The sequence below is a fragment of the Cetorhinus maximus genome, chromosome 1, assembly GCF_964194155.1.
Source record: "Cetorhinus maximus chromosome 1, sCetMax3.hap1.1, whole genome shotgun sequence".
NCBI lineage: Eukaryota > Metazoa > Chordata > Chondrichthyes > Lamniformes > Cetorhinidae > Cetorhinus > Cetorhinus maximus.
Window position 1 is genome coordinate 190,198,191 of NC_135879.1, and position 15,215 is coordinate 190,213,405.

At 42.4% G+C, this 15,215-nt stretch overlaps 1 protein-coding gene across 5 annotated transcripts in view; it reads right to left on the reverse strand.

The window, feature by feature from the left end:
- Window positions 1-15,215, reverse strand: part of ubap1 (ubiquitin associated protein 1) — a 51,802-nt gene that overhangs the window by 20,919 nt on the left and 15,668 nt on the right. For all 5 annotated transcript variants that reach the window (XM_078551274.1, XM_078551260.1, XM_078551282.1 and 2 more), the window contains one exon: window positions 7,289-7,416. In XM_078551274.1, coding sequence (XP_078407400.1) covers window positions 7,289-7,416 — 128 coding nt within the window. The remainder of the gene's footprint in view (window positions 1-7,288; window positions 7,417-15,215) is intronic.

Genomic DNA, 15,215 nt, shown 5'->3' on the forward strand with positions numbered 1-15,215 from the left:
GTTGGTTTCACAGGCAAGGTGAGAGCAAGTCATGGGGGAGGATTGATTTGGTGTCATTGGGAAGTGGGGATGCAGCAGTTGGTCAGGTGGTCATAATTGCAGCAACAAGAAGTCCAAGAGCTCCTTGCATGTTACGGGTAAGGGTGGTCATAAGATGGCAAGATCAAAACAGTGACCCTAAATATGGATAGGAAAGTTAATATGGAGGGAGGGATTTAGTTAGGATAGGGTAGAGGTGACTTCAGAGATGGGTCCATGTGAACCAAGACTGAAATCAAAGATGAAGAGTTGCTCACTGGAAAGGAGGGAGGATATCTCATTAAGAAGCTCAATAGAGAACAAGGATATTAAAAAAGATGTGAGAGTGGTTGGACAAGGTGAGATACCTGTAGGAGAAGATATCAAAGACCAGAAGGAGGGACCAAGGTGTGATTTGGTGATAAAGGGCCACAGCATCACCAGCATGGCTTAGGTAGTATACATGGTGCAAAGTATAGATAGCACTCAACCTGGATATTTTTGTGGCTTTATAAATCCATCCTTTTGGACCTAATGTTCTAATTTTAGCAACCTTTCCAGCCACTTTCTGGAATATATACCTTTGAAGAGATGAGTCTGATGTTTGTGTTTTCCCGTATGAAAGATGGCTGGCAAAGCATTTCTTATCCATACATCATTTATTATTAAATGTACTGTACTGAGAATCAATTCCAGTGAGATGGCCAAAGTTTCCTAGCAGTAAGTGACCTAATCTCTCATATTCTATTAGACAGAAATGGAGTAGTTTTACTGCTTTGTTATTTTTAAGGTTTAATATTAAATCATCTTCCAATTCAAAAATAAAGTCATACTTGCATACAAACAAGTTCAAACTAATTTACAGCCTGTGCATTTAGTGAAATTCCTTATGTTTATAACTCAGCAAGGCAAGTTTTTAAAATTCATTTATGGGATGTGGGCATCACTGGCTAGGCCAACATTTATTGCCCATCCCCAATTGTCCTCGAGAAGGTGGTGGTGAGCTGCCTTTTTGAACAGCTGCAGTCCACATGGTGTAGGTACACCCACAGTGCTGTTAGGGAGGGAGTTCCAGGATTTTGATCCAGTGACAGTGAAGGAACGGATATATTTCTAATCAGGACTGTGAGTGACTTGGAGGGGAACTTGCAGGTGGTGGTGTCCCCATGTGACTGCTGCCCTTGTCCTTTTAGGTGGTAGAGGTCACGGGTGTGGAAGGTGCTGTCAAAGGAGCCTCGGTGAGTTGCTGCAGCACATCTTATATATAGTACATTCAGTTGCCATTGTGCATCAGTGGTGGAGGGGGTGAATGTTGAAGGTGGTGCATGGGGCGCCAATCAAGCAAGCTGCTTTGTTCTGGATGGAGTCGAGCTTGAGTGTTGCTGCAGCTGCACTCATCCAGGCAAGTGGAGAGTATTCCATCATACTCCTGACTTGTGCCTTGTAGATGGTGGATAAGATTTGACAGTCAGGACATGAGTTACTTGCTGCAGAATTCCCAGCCTTTGACCTGCTCTTGTCGCCACAGTATTTATATGGCTCGTCCAGTTCAGTTTCTGGTCAACGGTAACCCCCAGGATGTTGATAGTGGAGGATTCAGCAATGGTAATGCCATTGAATGTCGGGGAAGGTTCTCTCTTGTTGGAGAATTGTGAATGCATTGGTTGCAATCTTGCAAATTCCCTAGATTCTGGAAATGTTCCAATGGATTAGAAAACTGCAAGTGTAATTCAAGAAAGGAGGGAGACAGAAAGCAGGGAACCATAAGCTAGTTAGCCTAATATCTGTCATTGGGAAAATGCTAGAATCCATTATTAATGCGGTAGTAGCAAGATTTTTATAAATTCATAATACAACCAGGCAGAGTCAACATGATTTTGTGAAAATGAAATAATGTTTCTTCAGAGTTCTTTGAGGACATAAAGCAGGTGGATAAAGGGGAACCAGAAGATGCAGTGTATTTAGATTTCCAAAACACATTCGATAAGGTGCCACATAAAAGGTTACTCTATGGGATAAGAGCTCATGGTGCTGGGGGTGACATTAGCATGGATAGAGGACTGGCGAATGTACAGGAAACAAATAGTCGGGATAAATGGGTCATTTTCAGGTTGTCAAATTATAACGAGTGGATAAAGGAAAAATACTGCGAGTGCTGGAAATCTGAAACAGAAACAGAAAATGCTGGAAAAACTCAGCAGGTCTAGCAGCATCTGTGGAGAGAGAAACAGAGTTAACGTTTTGAGTCCGTATTCTTGATGCTGCTAGACCTGAGTTTTTCCAGCATTTTCTGTTTTTGTTTATTACTAGTGGAGTTCTGCAGGGATCAGTGCTGCATCTCAACTAGTTATAGTCTATATCAATGACTTGGATAAAGGGGCCAACTATTGAAGCAAAATCTGCTAATGATACAAAGAGAGGTAAGAAAGCAAGCTGAGGAGAGTACAAAGAATCTACAAAGGGATATAGATGGAGAATATTGTGGGAAATTGAGAGGTTGTCGACTTTGGCAGGAAGAATAGAAAAACAATCCTATTTAAATGGAGAGAGACTGCAGAAAGCTGCAGTACAGAGGGATCTAGGTGTCCTTGTACATGTATCCCAAAAAGTTAACATGCAGGTACAGCAAGTAATTAGGAAGGCAAATGGAATGTTCGGCTTTATTGTAAAAAGGATGGGATACAAAAGTAGTGAAGTCTTGCTGCAACTGCACAAGGCATTGGTGAGACCACACCTAGAGTATTGCGTTCAGATTTGGTCTCCCTACATAAGGAGGGATATTGCATTGGAAGCAGTTCAGAGAAGGTTCATTTGGCTGATTTTTGGAATGAGGGGGCTGTCTTATGAGGAATGGTTGAGCAGGTTGGGCCTATACTCACTGGAGTTTAGAAGAATGAGAGGTAATCTTATTGAAACATATAAGATTCTGAGGGGGCTTGACAGGGGAAATGCTGAAAGGATGTTTCCCCTCATGGAGGATTCGAGAACAAGGGGGCACAGTTTACAAATAAGGAGTCTCCCATTTAAGATGGAGATGAGGAAGAATTTCTTCTCTCAGGGGGTCGTTAGTCTTTGGAATTCTCTTTCCTAGAGAGCAGTGGAAGGTGGATCATTGAATATATTCAAGGTTGAGTTCAACAGATTTTTGATCTACAAGAGAGTCAAGGTTATGAGGGGGCAGGCAGGAAGGTGGAGCTAAGGCCACAATCAGATCAGCCATGATCTTATTCAATGGCCTACTCCTGCTATCTTATGATCTGAAGTTATAAGCAATTTTTATGGTAAATGTCTCACCTTTCTCCTCTCGCCTACAACTCCATTTAACAAACCTCATTCACTCTGCTTGTCTTTGCTGCGCACAAGCAATAAAGAGCCTTTTCAGAGACTTTTGCACATGGAATCAAATTGATTTAACCCACAGAGAAGTTTGCTTGGGGAATGTGTCAAGACAAGATTACTTGAGTAATACCGTAATAGATGCTCTTCTGATTTTTGGGCCAGAGAACAGGAACAACAAAACCGCAGCTGTATAAATGATGGATAATTTTACAATCTGTAAAATCTTTTATCTCACCTGCTGACTCTATTAAATTAAATGAGGGTTCGATAACATTTGTGAAATGTGTATCATTTTAGTTGATAAAAATTAAATGGCGAATTCAAATAATCTCCAGTATTTTCTCTCCTGTTTGCTCTGTTCCCCAGTCACAGAGCTAACAGAGTTACAAACATTTACTGAAATTTTCCATCTTCCCTTTTGAAAAACACACTTCCTCTATTATTTCCAATAGATTGCTATACAAATAGTACTGCATTCCTATTAAACATTTGATGATTATTTTCAGTGGACTGTATCAGATTTTATAGGCTTCACCTCATCTATACCAATTGTTGTACAATGCTTCAAGTACAAACAAAAATCTGTAGTTGAATAAAATTATTTTCAAATTACAATCAGAACCACTCGTTGAGGCTCGGTTGGTAGCACTTTCACTCAGAAGATTGTGGGTTCAAGTCCTACTTCAGGATGTGTGCACAAAAATCTAGGTTGACATTCCAGTGCTAAGGGAATGCTGCACCATTAGAGGTGGCCCCTTGGGATGTAATGTCAAACCAAGGCCCCATCTGCTCTCTTGGGTGGATGTAAAAGATCCCACAGCACTATTTCAAAGGAGAGTTGGGGAGTTATCCCTAGTATCCTGGCCAATATTTATTCCACAAATCAACAGCACAACAACAGATTGTCTAGTCATTATCACATAGCACACAAAATTGATTGCCATGTTTTCTAACATTATAACAGTGACTACTGGCTGTTCAGTGGCTGTACAGTGCTTTTGAGACATTTGGTGGTGGAGAAAAGAGCTGTATAAATGCAAGTCTTTTTTTAAGATTAACAACATAATTTGATCGAGCGCACTGCTCACAGAATCATACAGAAAAGAGTAAGTCATTGACTCATCCTGTCAGTTCTTGAAAGAAAGCAATGGCGTAGTGGTATCCACCACGGCAGATGGTGGAATTTGAATTCAATTAAAAAAACTGGAATTAAAAGTCTGACGATGACCATGAAGCCACTGTCGATTGTTGTAAAAACTCATCTGGTTCACTGTCCTTTAGCGAAGGAAATCTGCTGTCCTTACCTGGTCTGGCCTACATGTGACTCCAGATCCACAGCAATGTGGATGACTCTTAAATGCCCTCTGAACAAGGGCAATTTGGGATGAGCAATAAATGCTGGCCTAGCCAGCAATGCCCACATCCCATGAAAGAATAAAAAAATTAGTCCCACTCCCCTGCTCTTTCCTTTTCTTCAAACTTTTCATTTTCAAATATATATCCACTTCCCTTTTGAAAGTTACTACTTCATCAGTAATTTTGGACTCCTCTATTAAATCTCCACTTAAAGTGGTAGGTGTTCAAAGGTCTGGGAAAAGATAAGGAATTGGTAAAGGAAGGAAGGAGACAGCATGTACTTATTACAGGGGGCTAGGGTTGGGACAAACATTAAGTTGGATGTCCAAAGGATAGCTTTTTGGAGCCCAAAGCTTCTAATTTAAACTATTTAGATTCAGAAGCTGATTAAATTTGTAGACAACAGCAAATTCAAAGGGACAGTTGAAGCCAAGGTGGCATCTTTGACCTACTAAAAACATTAAACAAAATATGTAACCGGGTATATCAAAAGGAGATTAAATTAAATATGGACAATAAGTTCTGTGCATAATGATCAAATAGCTAAAGATGGAGTGGAACTATAGGTTAAGATTTTAATAGGTTTGACGCTCATATGTGAAATAAAAAGCGACATGGCAAATAGAATGCTGAACTATACAACCTAAGCAATATTGCTTTAGGCTGTGTCCAGTTTTGGTCACAGAGCCACAAGGAAGACATTAAAACCAGTGAATAGGAACAGGCTGACCTTTAGTATCAAAGAAAAAGATTATGTAAAAACAGACTAAAGAAAGCTGAGTTTTTCAGCCTTGAAAAACAGTATCAGAAACAAGTCTCAAAAGATAGTTAACAGTGCAGAAGTAGTAAATACAGAACATTACTTCAAACTAAACCAATACAATTGGAAAAGGATTTAAATTATTTTGGACAGATATAAGGAAATTCTTCCTCAAAGAATGATCAACATTTGGAATTTTTCTTTTATTTGTTTAAGTGGTGTGGGTGTCACTGGCTAGGCCAGCATTTATTACCCATCCCTAATTGTCCTTGAGAAGGTGGTGGTGAGCTGCCTTCTTGAACTGCTGCAGTCCATGTGGTGTAGGTACACCCATAGTGCTGTTAGGGAGGGAGTGTCAGGATTTTGGCACAGCGACAGCGAAGGAATAGCGATATATTTCCAAGTCAGGACGGTGGGAGGCTTGGAGGGGAACTTCCAGGTTGTAGTCTTCCCACACATCTACTGCCCTTGCCCTTCTAGACGGTAGCGGTTATGGGTTTGGAAGGTGCTGCCTAAGGAACCTTGTTGAGTTTCTGCAGTGCATCTTGTACATGGTACACACTGCTGCCACTTTTCGTCAGTGGCGGAGAGAGTGAATGTTTATGGAAGGGGTGCCAATCAAACTGGCTTTGTCCTGGTAGATGTCAAACTTGAATGTTGTTGGAGCTGCGCTCATCCAGGCAAGTGGAGAGTATTCCATCAGACTCCTGACTTATAGATGGTAGACAGGCTTTGGGGGAGTCAGGAGGCGAGTTACCCGTCGCAGTATTCCTAGCCTCTGACCTGCTCTTATAGCCACAGTATTTATATGGCTAGTCTTGTTCAGTTTCTAATCAATGGTAACCCCCCAGGATGTTTTTGGGTACAGGACATGCCTGGGCAATTTTCCACATTGCTGGGTAGATGTCAGTGTTGTAGCTGTACTGGAACAGCTTGGCTAGGGGCGCAGCAAGTTCTGGAACAGAAGTCTTCAGTACTATTGCCGGAATATTGTCAGGGCCCACAGGCTTTGCAGTATCCAGTGCCTTCAGCCATTTCTTGATATCACGTGGAGTGAATTGAATTGGCTGAAGACTGGTATCTATGATGCTGGGGACCTCCGGAGGAGGCCAAGATGGATCATCCACTCAGCACTTCAAGGCTGAAGGTTGTTGCAGATGCTTTAGCCTCATCTTTTCCACTGATGTGCTGGGTACCTACATCATTGAGGATGGGGATATTTGCACAGCCTCCTCCTCCAGTGAGTTGACTGCATGTGGCAAGACTGCAGAGCTTAGATCTGATCTGTTGGTTGTGGAATCACTCAGATCTATCACTTGCTGCTTATGCTGTTTGGCACGCAAGTAATCCTGAGTTATAGCTTCACCAGGTTGACACCTCATTTTTAGGTATGCCTGGTGCTGCTCCTGGCATGCCCTCCTGAACTCTTCATTGAACCAAGATTGACCCTTGGTTTGTCGGTAATGGTAAAGTGGGGGCTATGCAGGGGCATGAGGTTACAGGTTGTGTTTGATTCTGTTGCTGCTGATGGCCCAAAGTGCCTCATGGAAGTCTTGAGTTGCTAGATCTGTTCAAAATCTATCCCATTTAGCATGGTGGATGTGTCAACATGATGGAGGGTATCCTCAATGTGAAGACCTAACAGCAGCACTTCACTAAATAACCTGAACCCACAGCACATGAGGCAGATATTTGTTTCAAAAGTGAAAAAAAAAATCCATCCCTAAAACAAACACCTATCATTATGATTAAGTCAAAAGTTCACTCCAAGCAAAAAAAAACTAAAAAAAAACCTAGAAAAAAACTCATACTCACGTCAATCTTTCTCAATCGTGTAGAATAATCTGATATACAAAATCCAACAGGAATTCCCACTTTGGCAGGACTCTTGAACTTGTCACCAATCTTAAATGGGACATCATCAAGGTAAGTAACGGCTGCTCCTGAAAACAAGCAATTACACTTAGAAAGCTTCCAAACAGAGAACATACATTCTTTATCAAAATTGACCAGAACGTTGCATTGCAACAAAGAACCTTTAAATTATTAGATTCACAGAAATCATTTTATCTTACCAACTAAATTAGTCATATCATTTTAAGTTTTAAATAGTAGAATTTCTTAAAATTCAACCTAGCTCCCCTTGACTCTTTGCATTTTTTGTTAAAACAAATCACATCTCTAATTTGGAATGTCTATATTACTGTCACCAACACCTCTCAGATTACAGCAGATATGTTCATTGTCTTTAGGCCATTCAAATACTTTATAATCCCATTTTACCTTTTATAATGGATGCTGGACAATTAAGACAAAATGACCAAGTTCTAGTCTACTGCATTTACATGTTCATTTGTTTCTGCTCATCGGCCACTTTGAGGGAAATTCTGAAACTGTAGACTCAGTCTTCTGCACATACAATATAAACACACAATATTGTTCTAATTCACCGAATTGTACTTAAGAATTCCTTCATAAAAAATAGATCAGTGGGTCTGGGAGTTGATGATGAGTTGGCTCCATATGTCATTGTGCTGGCACCAGATGCTGCTTGGCTTCATGATGCAAGCATACTAAAGATTCAAATAGTTCTGTGCATTTAGCAGGTCATTGGAGGATTCAGGTGTTATGATAGAAGAACAAACTCATGGTAACAGTAAATCTATGCACCCATTAAAAAGGAGGAATGCAGTTGATAAGTTATAAAAAGAAAAGATACTTCAATAACTGCCATTATCTTCCTATTCGTTAACTTTAAAGGACACAAGGCAGCAAATGTAGAAAGGAAACAAAAAACTTGCATTTATATAATAGTTTTCACAGCCTCAGAATATCCCAAAATGCTTCAAAGCCAATGAAGTAATTATGAAATATTATCACTTTTTCATCAGCCTTCACTTAAGACGACAATGCAGAGTTATTTATGTTGCACCATACTGGACTAGAGGGGAGCCCATGAGATGTGAGTATTCAAAATGAGAAGCAAACTATATGTGATGGGAGAATGGGCTCACCACTGATAGAAAGGGGTGGAGGCAAGCTTTTGGATGCCTGGATTTGTTTGTTCTAATTATGGAAAGGCTGTCAGTGCTTGCCATTATTACTGGATAATACTGACAACAACTGCTGACATCCACACAGGGGCAGTTGAATGTGGAAATACAGAAGTTGCTGTCCGTGGTATCCTTGTGATGTTGCAGTCTTCACCGATGGAATCTGCACAGAGATAACTGTCATTTAGGGTTGGCCTGGAGTCTCCAGGAATTGAAGATCAATCTCTAGGACACTGCTGTGTACAACCCTAGAGAAAAACCATAGGGACATTTAAAAAGATTGTGTTGTCATTTTCTTTGAATCTTATGCCTTTTGTCATTTTCTTTGAACCCCAAATTCTGTCCACCATCTACAAAGCACAAGTCAGAAGTGTGATGAAATACTCTCCACTTATCTGGATGAGTGCAGCTCCAACATAGAACCATTATTTTTTGATGCATAACGTGTATACATGACTTGGATATTGGAATACAGGATAAAATTTTAAAAATTGTTGTTGATATGAAATTTGAAGAAATGGCAAACAAATGAGGATGATACAAATCGAGTGCAACAGGATATAGATGGACGAGCAGAATGGACAGACCAGTGCCAGTTGGAACTTAATGCAGCGTGAGATGTTGCATTTGACGGAAGGGATAGGAACAGGCACAATTCTAAAGAATGTGCAGGGACAGAGGGATCAGGGGATTAATGTGCATACATCTTTGAAGGTGGAAGAATATATTGAGACAATGGCTAGCAAACCATATGGGATCTTTTGCTTCATAAATAGAGGAATTGAGAACAAAAGCAGGAAAGTTATGTTCAACCTTTCTAAAGCTCTGGTTAGGCCATAACTAGAGTAACACTTTCAGTTCTGGTCACTACACTTTAAGAAGGTTGTGAGGGCCCTTGAGAGTGCGCAGTGGAGATTTGCCAGAATGGTTCCAGGGATAGGTGATTTTAGCTACAAGGTTGGGTTGCAGAAACTGGCTGTTCTCCTTGGAGCAAAGGAGAATGAGGGGAAATTTGATAGAGGCATCCTGGATTATGACAGGTTTGGATAAGGTAGACTGTTTCCATTAGCTAATGGTACAAGAGAAGCAGCGAGAATGTGAAGAAAACGCAAGAGTGGTAATAAACTGTAACTCAATGCCCATGAGCATAGTGGAAGCAGAGGCAAGCAACGGTTTTGAAAGGAAATTTGATGGCCACTCGAGAGAAATAAACTTGCAGGGCCACAGGGATAGAGCAGAGGAATGGAACTGACTGGCTTGCTCTACATAGAGCGGGCATAGGCTAGATGGGCCAAATGGCCGCCTTCTTTGCCGTATATAACTATGACTATAACAACACTCAAGAAGCACGACACCATCCAGGACAAAGCAGCCCGCTTGATTGGCACCCCTTCCACAAACATTCACTCCCTCCACCGCTAACACACAATGGCAGCAGTGTGTACCTGCTACAAGGTGCACCACAGGAACTCGCCAAGGCTCCTTCCAAACCCATGACAGCTACCATCTAGAAGGACAAAGCTGCAGACATATGGGAATACCACCACCTGGAAGTTCTGCTCCAAGCCTCACACCATCCTGACTTGGAAATATATCACCATTCCTGGTGATATATCACCATCACCTATCTCGCTGGGTCAAAATCCTGGAGCTCCCTCTCTAACAGCACTGTGGGTGTACCTACAACACATGGACTGCAATGATTCAAGAAGACAGCTCATCATCGCCTTTTCAAGGGCAATTAGGAATGGGCAATAAATGCCAGCCTAGCCAGCGATGCCCACATCCCATGAATGAAAAAAAATGATCTTTAACAGATAAAAAGATATTTAAAATGGCCGGGGGGGGGGGGGAGTTTAAACTGACAGTCGGGCATCATCCAATTGGGTAATGAGTCTTTTTGCTTTCCAATTGGCATAGGAAAGTAGTGGGTTACAAGGAAGGGTGTGCTGACTAATTAATGGCTGGAGTGTCGAGGCAAGTCCAATGATGAAACCTCTTTAAACACAATTGGCAATCCTATTATCATTGCATGAACTTTGGCTAATTACCCACTATTTTCACCCTACAGATGGCTGAAAAAAAGTTAGGCTTGTTCAAGAGTAACTAAATTTTTGAACAGCATGCTAAGTCACAATCAGTGCTGAGCAACCTCTCTGGCCCTATTTGTTATGGTTTGGTGTCATAATTCATTTTATAATGCTCCTGTGAAGCACCTTAAGTTGGTGTATGGGGTGCTGATCAAGCGGGCTGGTTTGTCCTGGATGGTGTCAAGGTTCTCAAGTGTTGTTGGAGCCACAATCATCCAGGCAAGTGGAGAGTATTCCATCACACTCCTGACCTCTGCCTTGTAGGTGATGGACAGGCTTCAGGGAGTCAGGTGGTGAGTTACTCGCTGCAGAATTCCCTGCCTCTGATCTGCTTTTGCAGCCACAGTATTTATATGGTTGGTCCAGTTCAGTTTCTGGTCTATGGTAACTCCCAGAACGTTTATATTTCCTGGTTTGCAGTCTGCATGCCACTGTGAAGATTCTTCAATCTGATACGATGAGGTCTGATTCATGCTCCTAGAGATCCCCAGGGGGATCTACACAAGGTGAACGGCAAAAGCCATTGAAACTCTTTCGAGTTATCAACAGTCACAGATTGCAACTCTTTCGAGTACAATCACAGTTCTTGGTTTCCGGGAGCGGGACATGAACCCACAACCCTCTGATTAAAAGGCGAGGGTGCTATGAACTGAGCCACAGCTGACACCTCAAAAGCCATTGAATGCGCACAGCAAAATCTGAGTCAATAATCTGGGAGAAAATTAGCAGCGAGTTGGACAAACATGGGCTATAAAAAGAGCCAACATGAATTTGTTAAGGACCAATCGCATATGACTAATTTAATTAGTTTTTTTCATGAGGTACCAAAGAAGGGTCATCCACATGAAACGTTAGATCTGTTCCTGTTTCTTTCCACAGATACTGCCTGGCCTGAATATTTCCAGCATTTTCTGTTTTTATTTCTAATATCTCCGCTTTTGGTTCAGTGTCAAATTTTGTTGAATAATTATTTTGGTGAAGTGCCTTGGGACATTTTACAACATTAAAGATGCTACATAAATGTGAGTTGCTATTGTAGATTAGAGGTCGAAAAGATTTTCTTTTTGCATTGGAACACCAGCCTTTAAAACTAATTCCCAACTCTTGTAGCCTCACTACAGATTGACTGCAAGTGTTCAAAGAGGCAGTAGGTGAGTTCCTAATTGTGGCTGACAGTATACAAAATATAGATGGAATATTGAGCTACATGTCTGATCACTGTGGTTTCCTATAATTCATCTGATCACTTTCAGAGGTTAGAAAATTTTCCCAGATCTTTTTCTCTTGAATTAGCCTCGGGCACTTTTTTTGCAGGAGTTGGTGTGGCTGGTTAGTGGAAGATGAAGGAAGGAAGCAATAGCGTAGGCCATTGTGTTAGGTTGAACCATGAACATGTGGGACAGGTTTGAGAGGCCAGCAGATCTTTTCCTGTCTGCTGGGTTTGTATATAGTCAAAACAATTGAGATAATAAAGGAAATTCCATGTATATATGTTTTTTAATTCATTCACGGGATGTGGGCTTTGCTGGCTGGGCCAGCATTTATTGCCCATCCCTAGATGCCCTTGAGAAGGTGGTGGTGAGCTGCCTTCTTGAACCGCTGCAGTCCATGTGCTGTAGGTACACCCACAGTGCTGTTAGGAAGGGAATTCCAGGATTTTGACCCAGCGACAGTGAATGAACAGCAATATATTTCCAAGTCAGGATGGTGAGTGACTTGGAGGGGAACTCTCAGGTGGTGGTGTTCCCATCCATCTGCTACCATTGCCCTTCGAGATGATAGTGGTCATGGGTTTGGAAGGTGCTGTTGTAGGAGCCTTGGTGAATTCCTGCAGTGCATCTTGTTGATGGTACACATTGCTGCTACTGTGCGTTGATAGTGGAAGGAGTGATGTTTGTGGATGTGGTGCCAATAAAGCAGACTGCTTTGTCCTGAACAAAGTGTCAAGCTTCTTGAGTGCTATGGAGCTGCACTCATCCAGGAGTATTCCATCACACTCCTGACTTGTGCCTTGCAGATGGAGGACAGGCTTTGGGGAGTCAGGAGGTGAGTTACTCATTGCAGGATTCCTAGCCTCTTACCTGCTCTTGTAGTCACAGTATTTTATATGGCTAGTCCAGTTCAGTTTCTGGTCAATAGCAACCCCCAGGATGTTGATAGTGGGGGATTCAGTGATGGTAATGCCACTGAATGTCAAGGGGCGATGGTTAGGTTCTCTCTTTTTGCAGATGGAAATGGGATTGTCTGGCACTTAAGTGGCATGAATGTTACTTGCCATTTGTCGGCCCAAGCCTGGGTATTGTTCATGTCTTGCTGCATTTGGACATGGACTGCTTCAGTATCTGAGGAGTAACGAATTGTGCTGAACATTGTGCAATCATCAGGGAACATTCCTACTTTTGATCTTATGATGGAAGGAAGGTCATTGATGAAGCAGCTGAAGATGGTTGGGCCGAGGACACTACCCTGAGAAACTCTTGCAGTGATGTTCCGGAGCTGAGATGACTGACCTCCAACAACCACGACCATCTTTCTTTGTACTAGGTATGACTCCAAATAGTGGAGAGCTTTCCCCTTGATTCCCATTGATTCCAATTTTGCTAGGGCAGTTATTCTTACCTCACAGTTGGAGTTCAGCTCTTTTGTCCATGTTTGAACCAAGGCTGTAATGAGGTCAGGAGCTGAGAGGCCCTGGCGGAACCCAAACTGGGCATCAGTGAGCAGGTTATTGCTAAGCAAGTGCCACTTGATAGCACTGTTAACGACCCCTTCTATTACTTTACTGACGATCGAGAGTAAACTGATGGGGTGGGGGGGGGTAATCGGCCGGGTTGGATTTGTCCTGCTTTTTGTGTACAGGACATACCTGGGCAATTTTCCACACAGCTGGGTAGATGCTAGTGTTGTAGCTGTACTGGAACAGCTTGGCTAGGAGCGTGGAAAGTTCTGGAGCACAAGTCTTCAGTACTATTGCTGGGATATTGTCAGGGCCCATAGCCTTTGCACTATCCAGTGCCTTCAGCCATTTCTTGATAACACGTGGAGTGAATCGAGTTGGCTGAAGACTGGAATTTGTGATGCTGGGGACCTCTGGAGGAGGCCGAGATAGATCATCCACTTGGCACTTCTGGCTGAAGTTTGTAGCACTAATGTGCTGGGCTCCCCCATCATTGAGGATGGGGATATTTGTGGAGCCTCCTCCTCCAATGAGTTGTTTAATTGTCCACCACCATTCATGACTGGATGTAGCAGGACTGCAGAGCTTAGATCTGATCATCCGGTTGTGCATTCACTTAGTTCTTAATCCGTTTGGCATGCAAGTAATCCTGTGTTATAGCTTCACCAGGTTGACACCTCATTTTTAAGTATAAAAACAAAAAACTGCGGATGCTGTAGATCCAAAACAAAAACATAAACAGAAATACCTGGAAAAACTCAGCAGGTCTGGCAGCATCGGCGGCGAAGAGCACAGTTGACGTTTCGAGTCCTCATGACCCTTCAACAGAACTAAGTAAAAATAGGAAAGGGGTGAAATATAAGCTGGTTTGGGGTGGGGTGGTTGTTGGGACAAGCAGCCAGTGGTAGGAGGAGATAACCAAAAGATGTCACAGACAAAAGAACAAAGAGGTGTTGAAGGTGGTGATATTATCTAAAGGAATAGCTAATTAAGAGTGGAGAGCAGGACAAGCAAGGTACAGATAGCACTAGTGGGGGTGGGGTGAAATAAGCCTGAAAGAGCATAAAAGGTATAGGTAAATGATGGGTGGAAATACATTTAAAAATAATGGAAATAGGTGGGAAAAGAAAAATCTATATAAATTATTGGAAAAAACAAAAAGGAAGGGGAAGAAACGGAAAGGGGGTGGGGATGGAGGAGAGAGTTCAAGATCTAAAACTGTTGAACTCAATATTCAGGCCGCAAGGCTGTAAAGTGCCTAGTCGGAAGATGAGGTGCTGTACCTCCAGTTTGCGTTGAAGTTCACTCCAGGTATGTTTGGTGCTGCTCCTGGCATGTCCTCCTGTACTCTTTATCAACAGGGTTGATCCTCTGTCTTGATGGTAATGGTAGAATGGCGGATATTCCGGACCAAGAGGTTACAGATTGTGTTCTAGTACAATTCTGCTGCTGCTGGTGGCCCACAGCACCTCAAGGATGCCCAGCCTTGAGTTGCTAAATCTGTTTGAAATCTATCCAATTTCACACGGTGGTTGTACCACACAACACGATGGAGGTCATCCTGATATGGTCATGGACAGATGCATCCGCAGCAGGCAAGTTGGTGAGGATGAGGTCAAGTATGTTTTCCCTCTTGTTGGTTTCCTCATCACCTGCCACAGACCCAGTCTAGCAGCTATGTTGTTTCGGACTTGGCCAGTTCGGTCAGTAGTGGTGCTACCGATCCACTCTTGTTGATGGACATTGAAGTCCCTCAACCAGAGTACATTCTGCGCCCTTGCTTCAGCACTCTCAGTGCTTTCCTCCAAATGTTGAACATGGAGGAGCACGGGTTCATCAGCTGAGGGAGGACGGTATGTGTTAATCTTCAGGGGGTTTCCTTGCCCATGTTTGACCTGATGCCGTGGGGTCCGGAAGTCAAT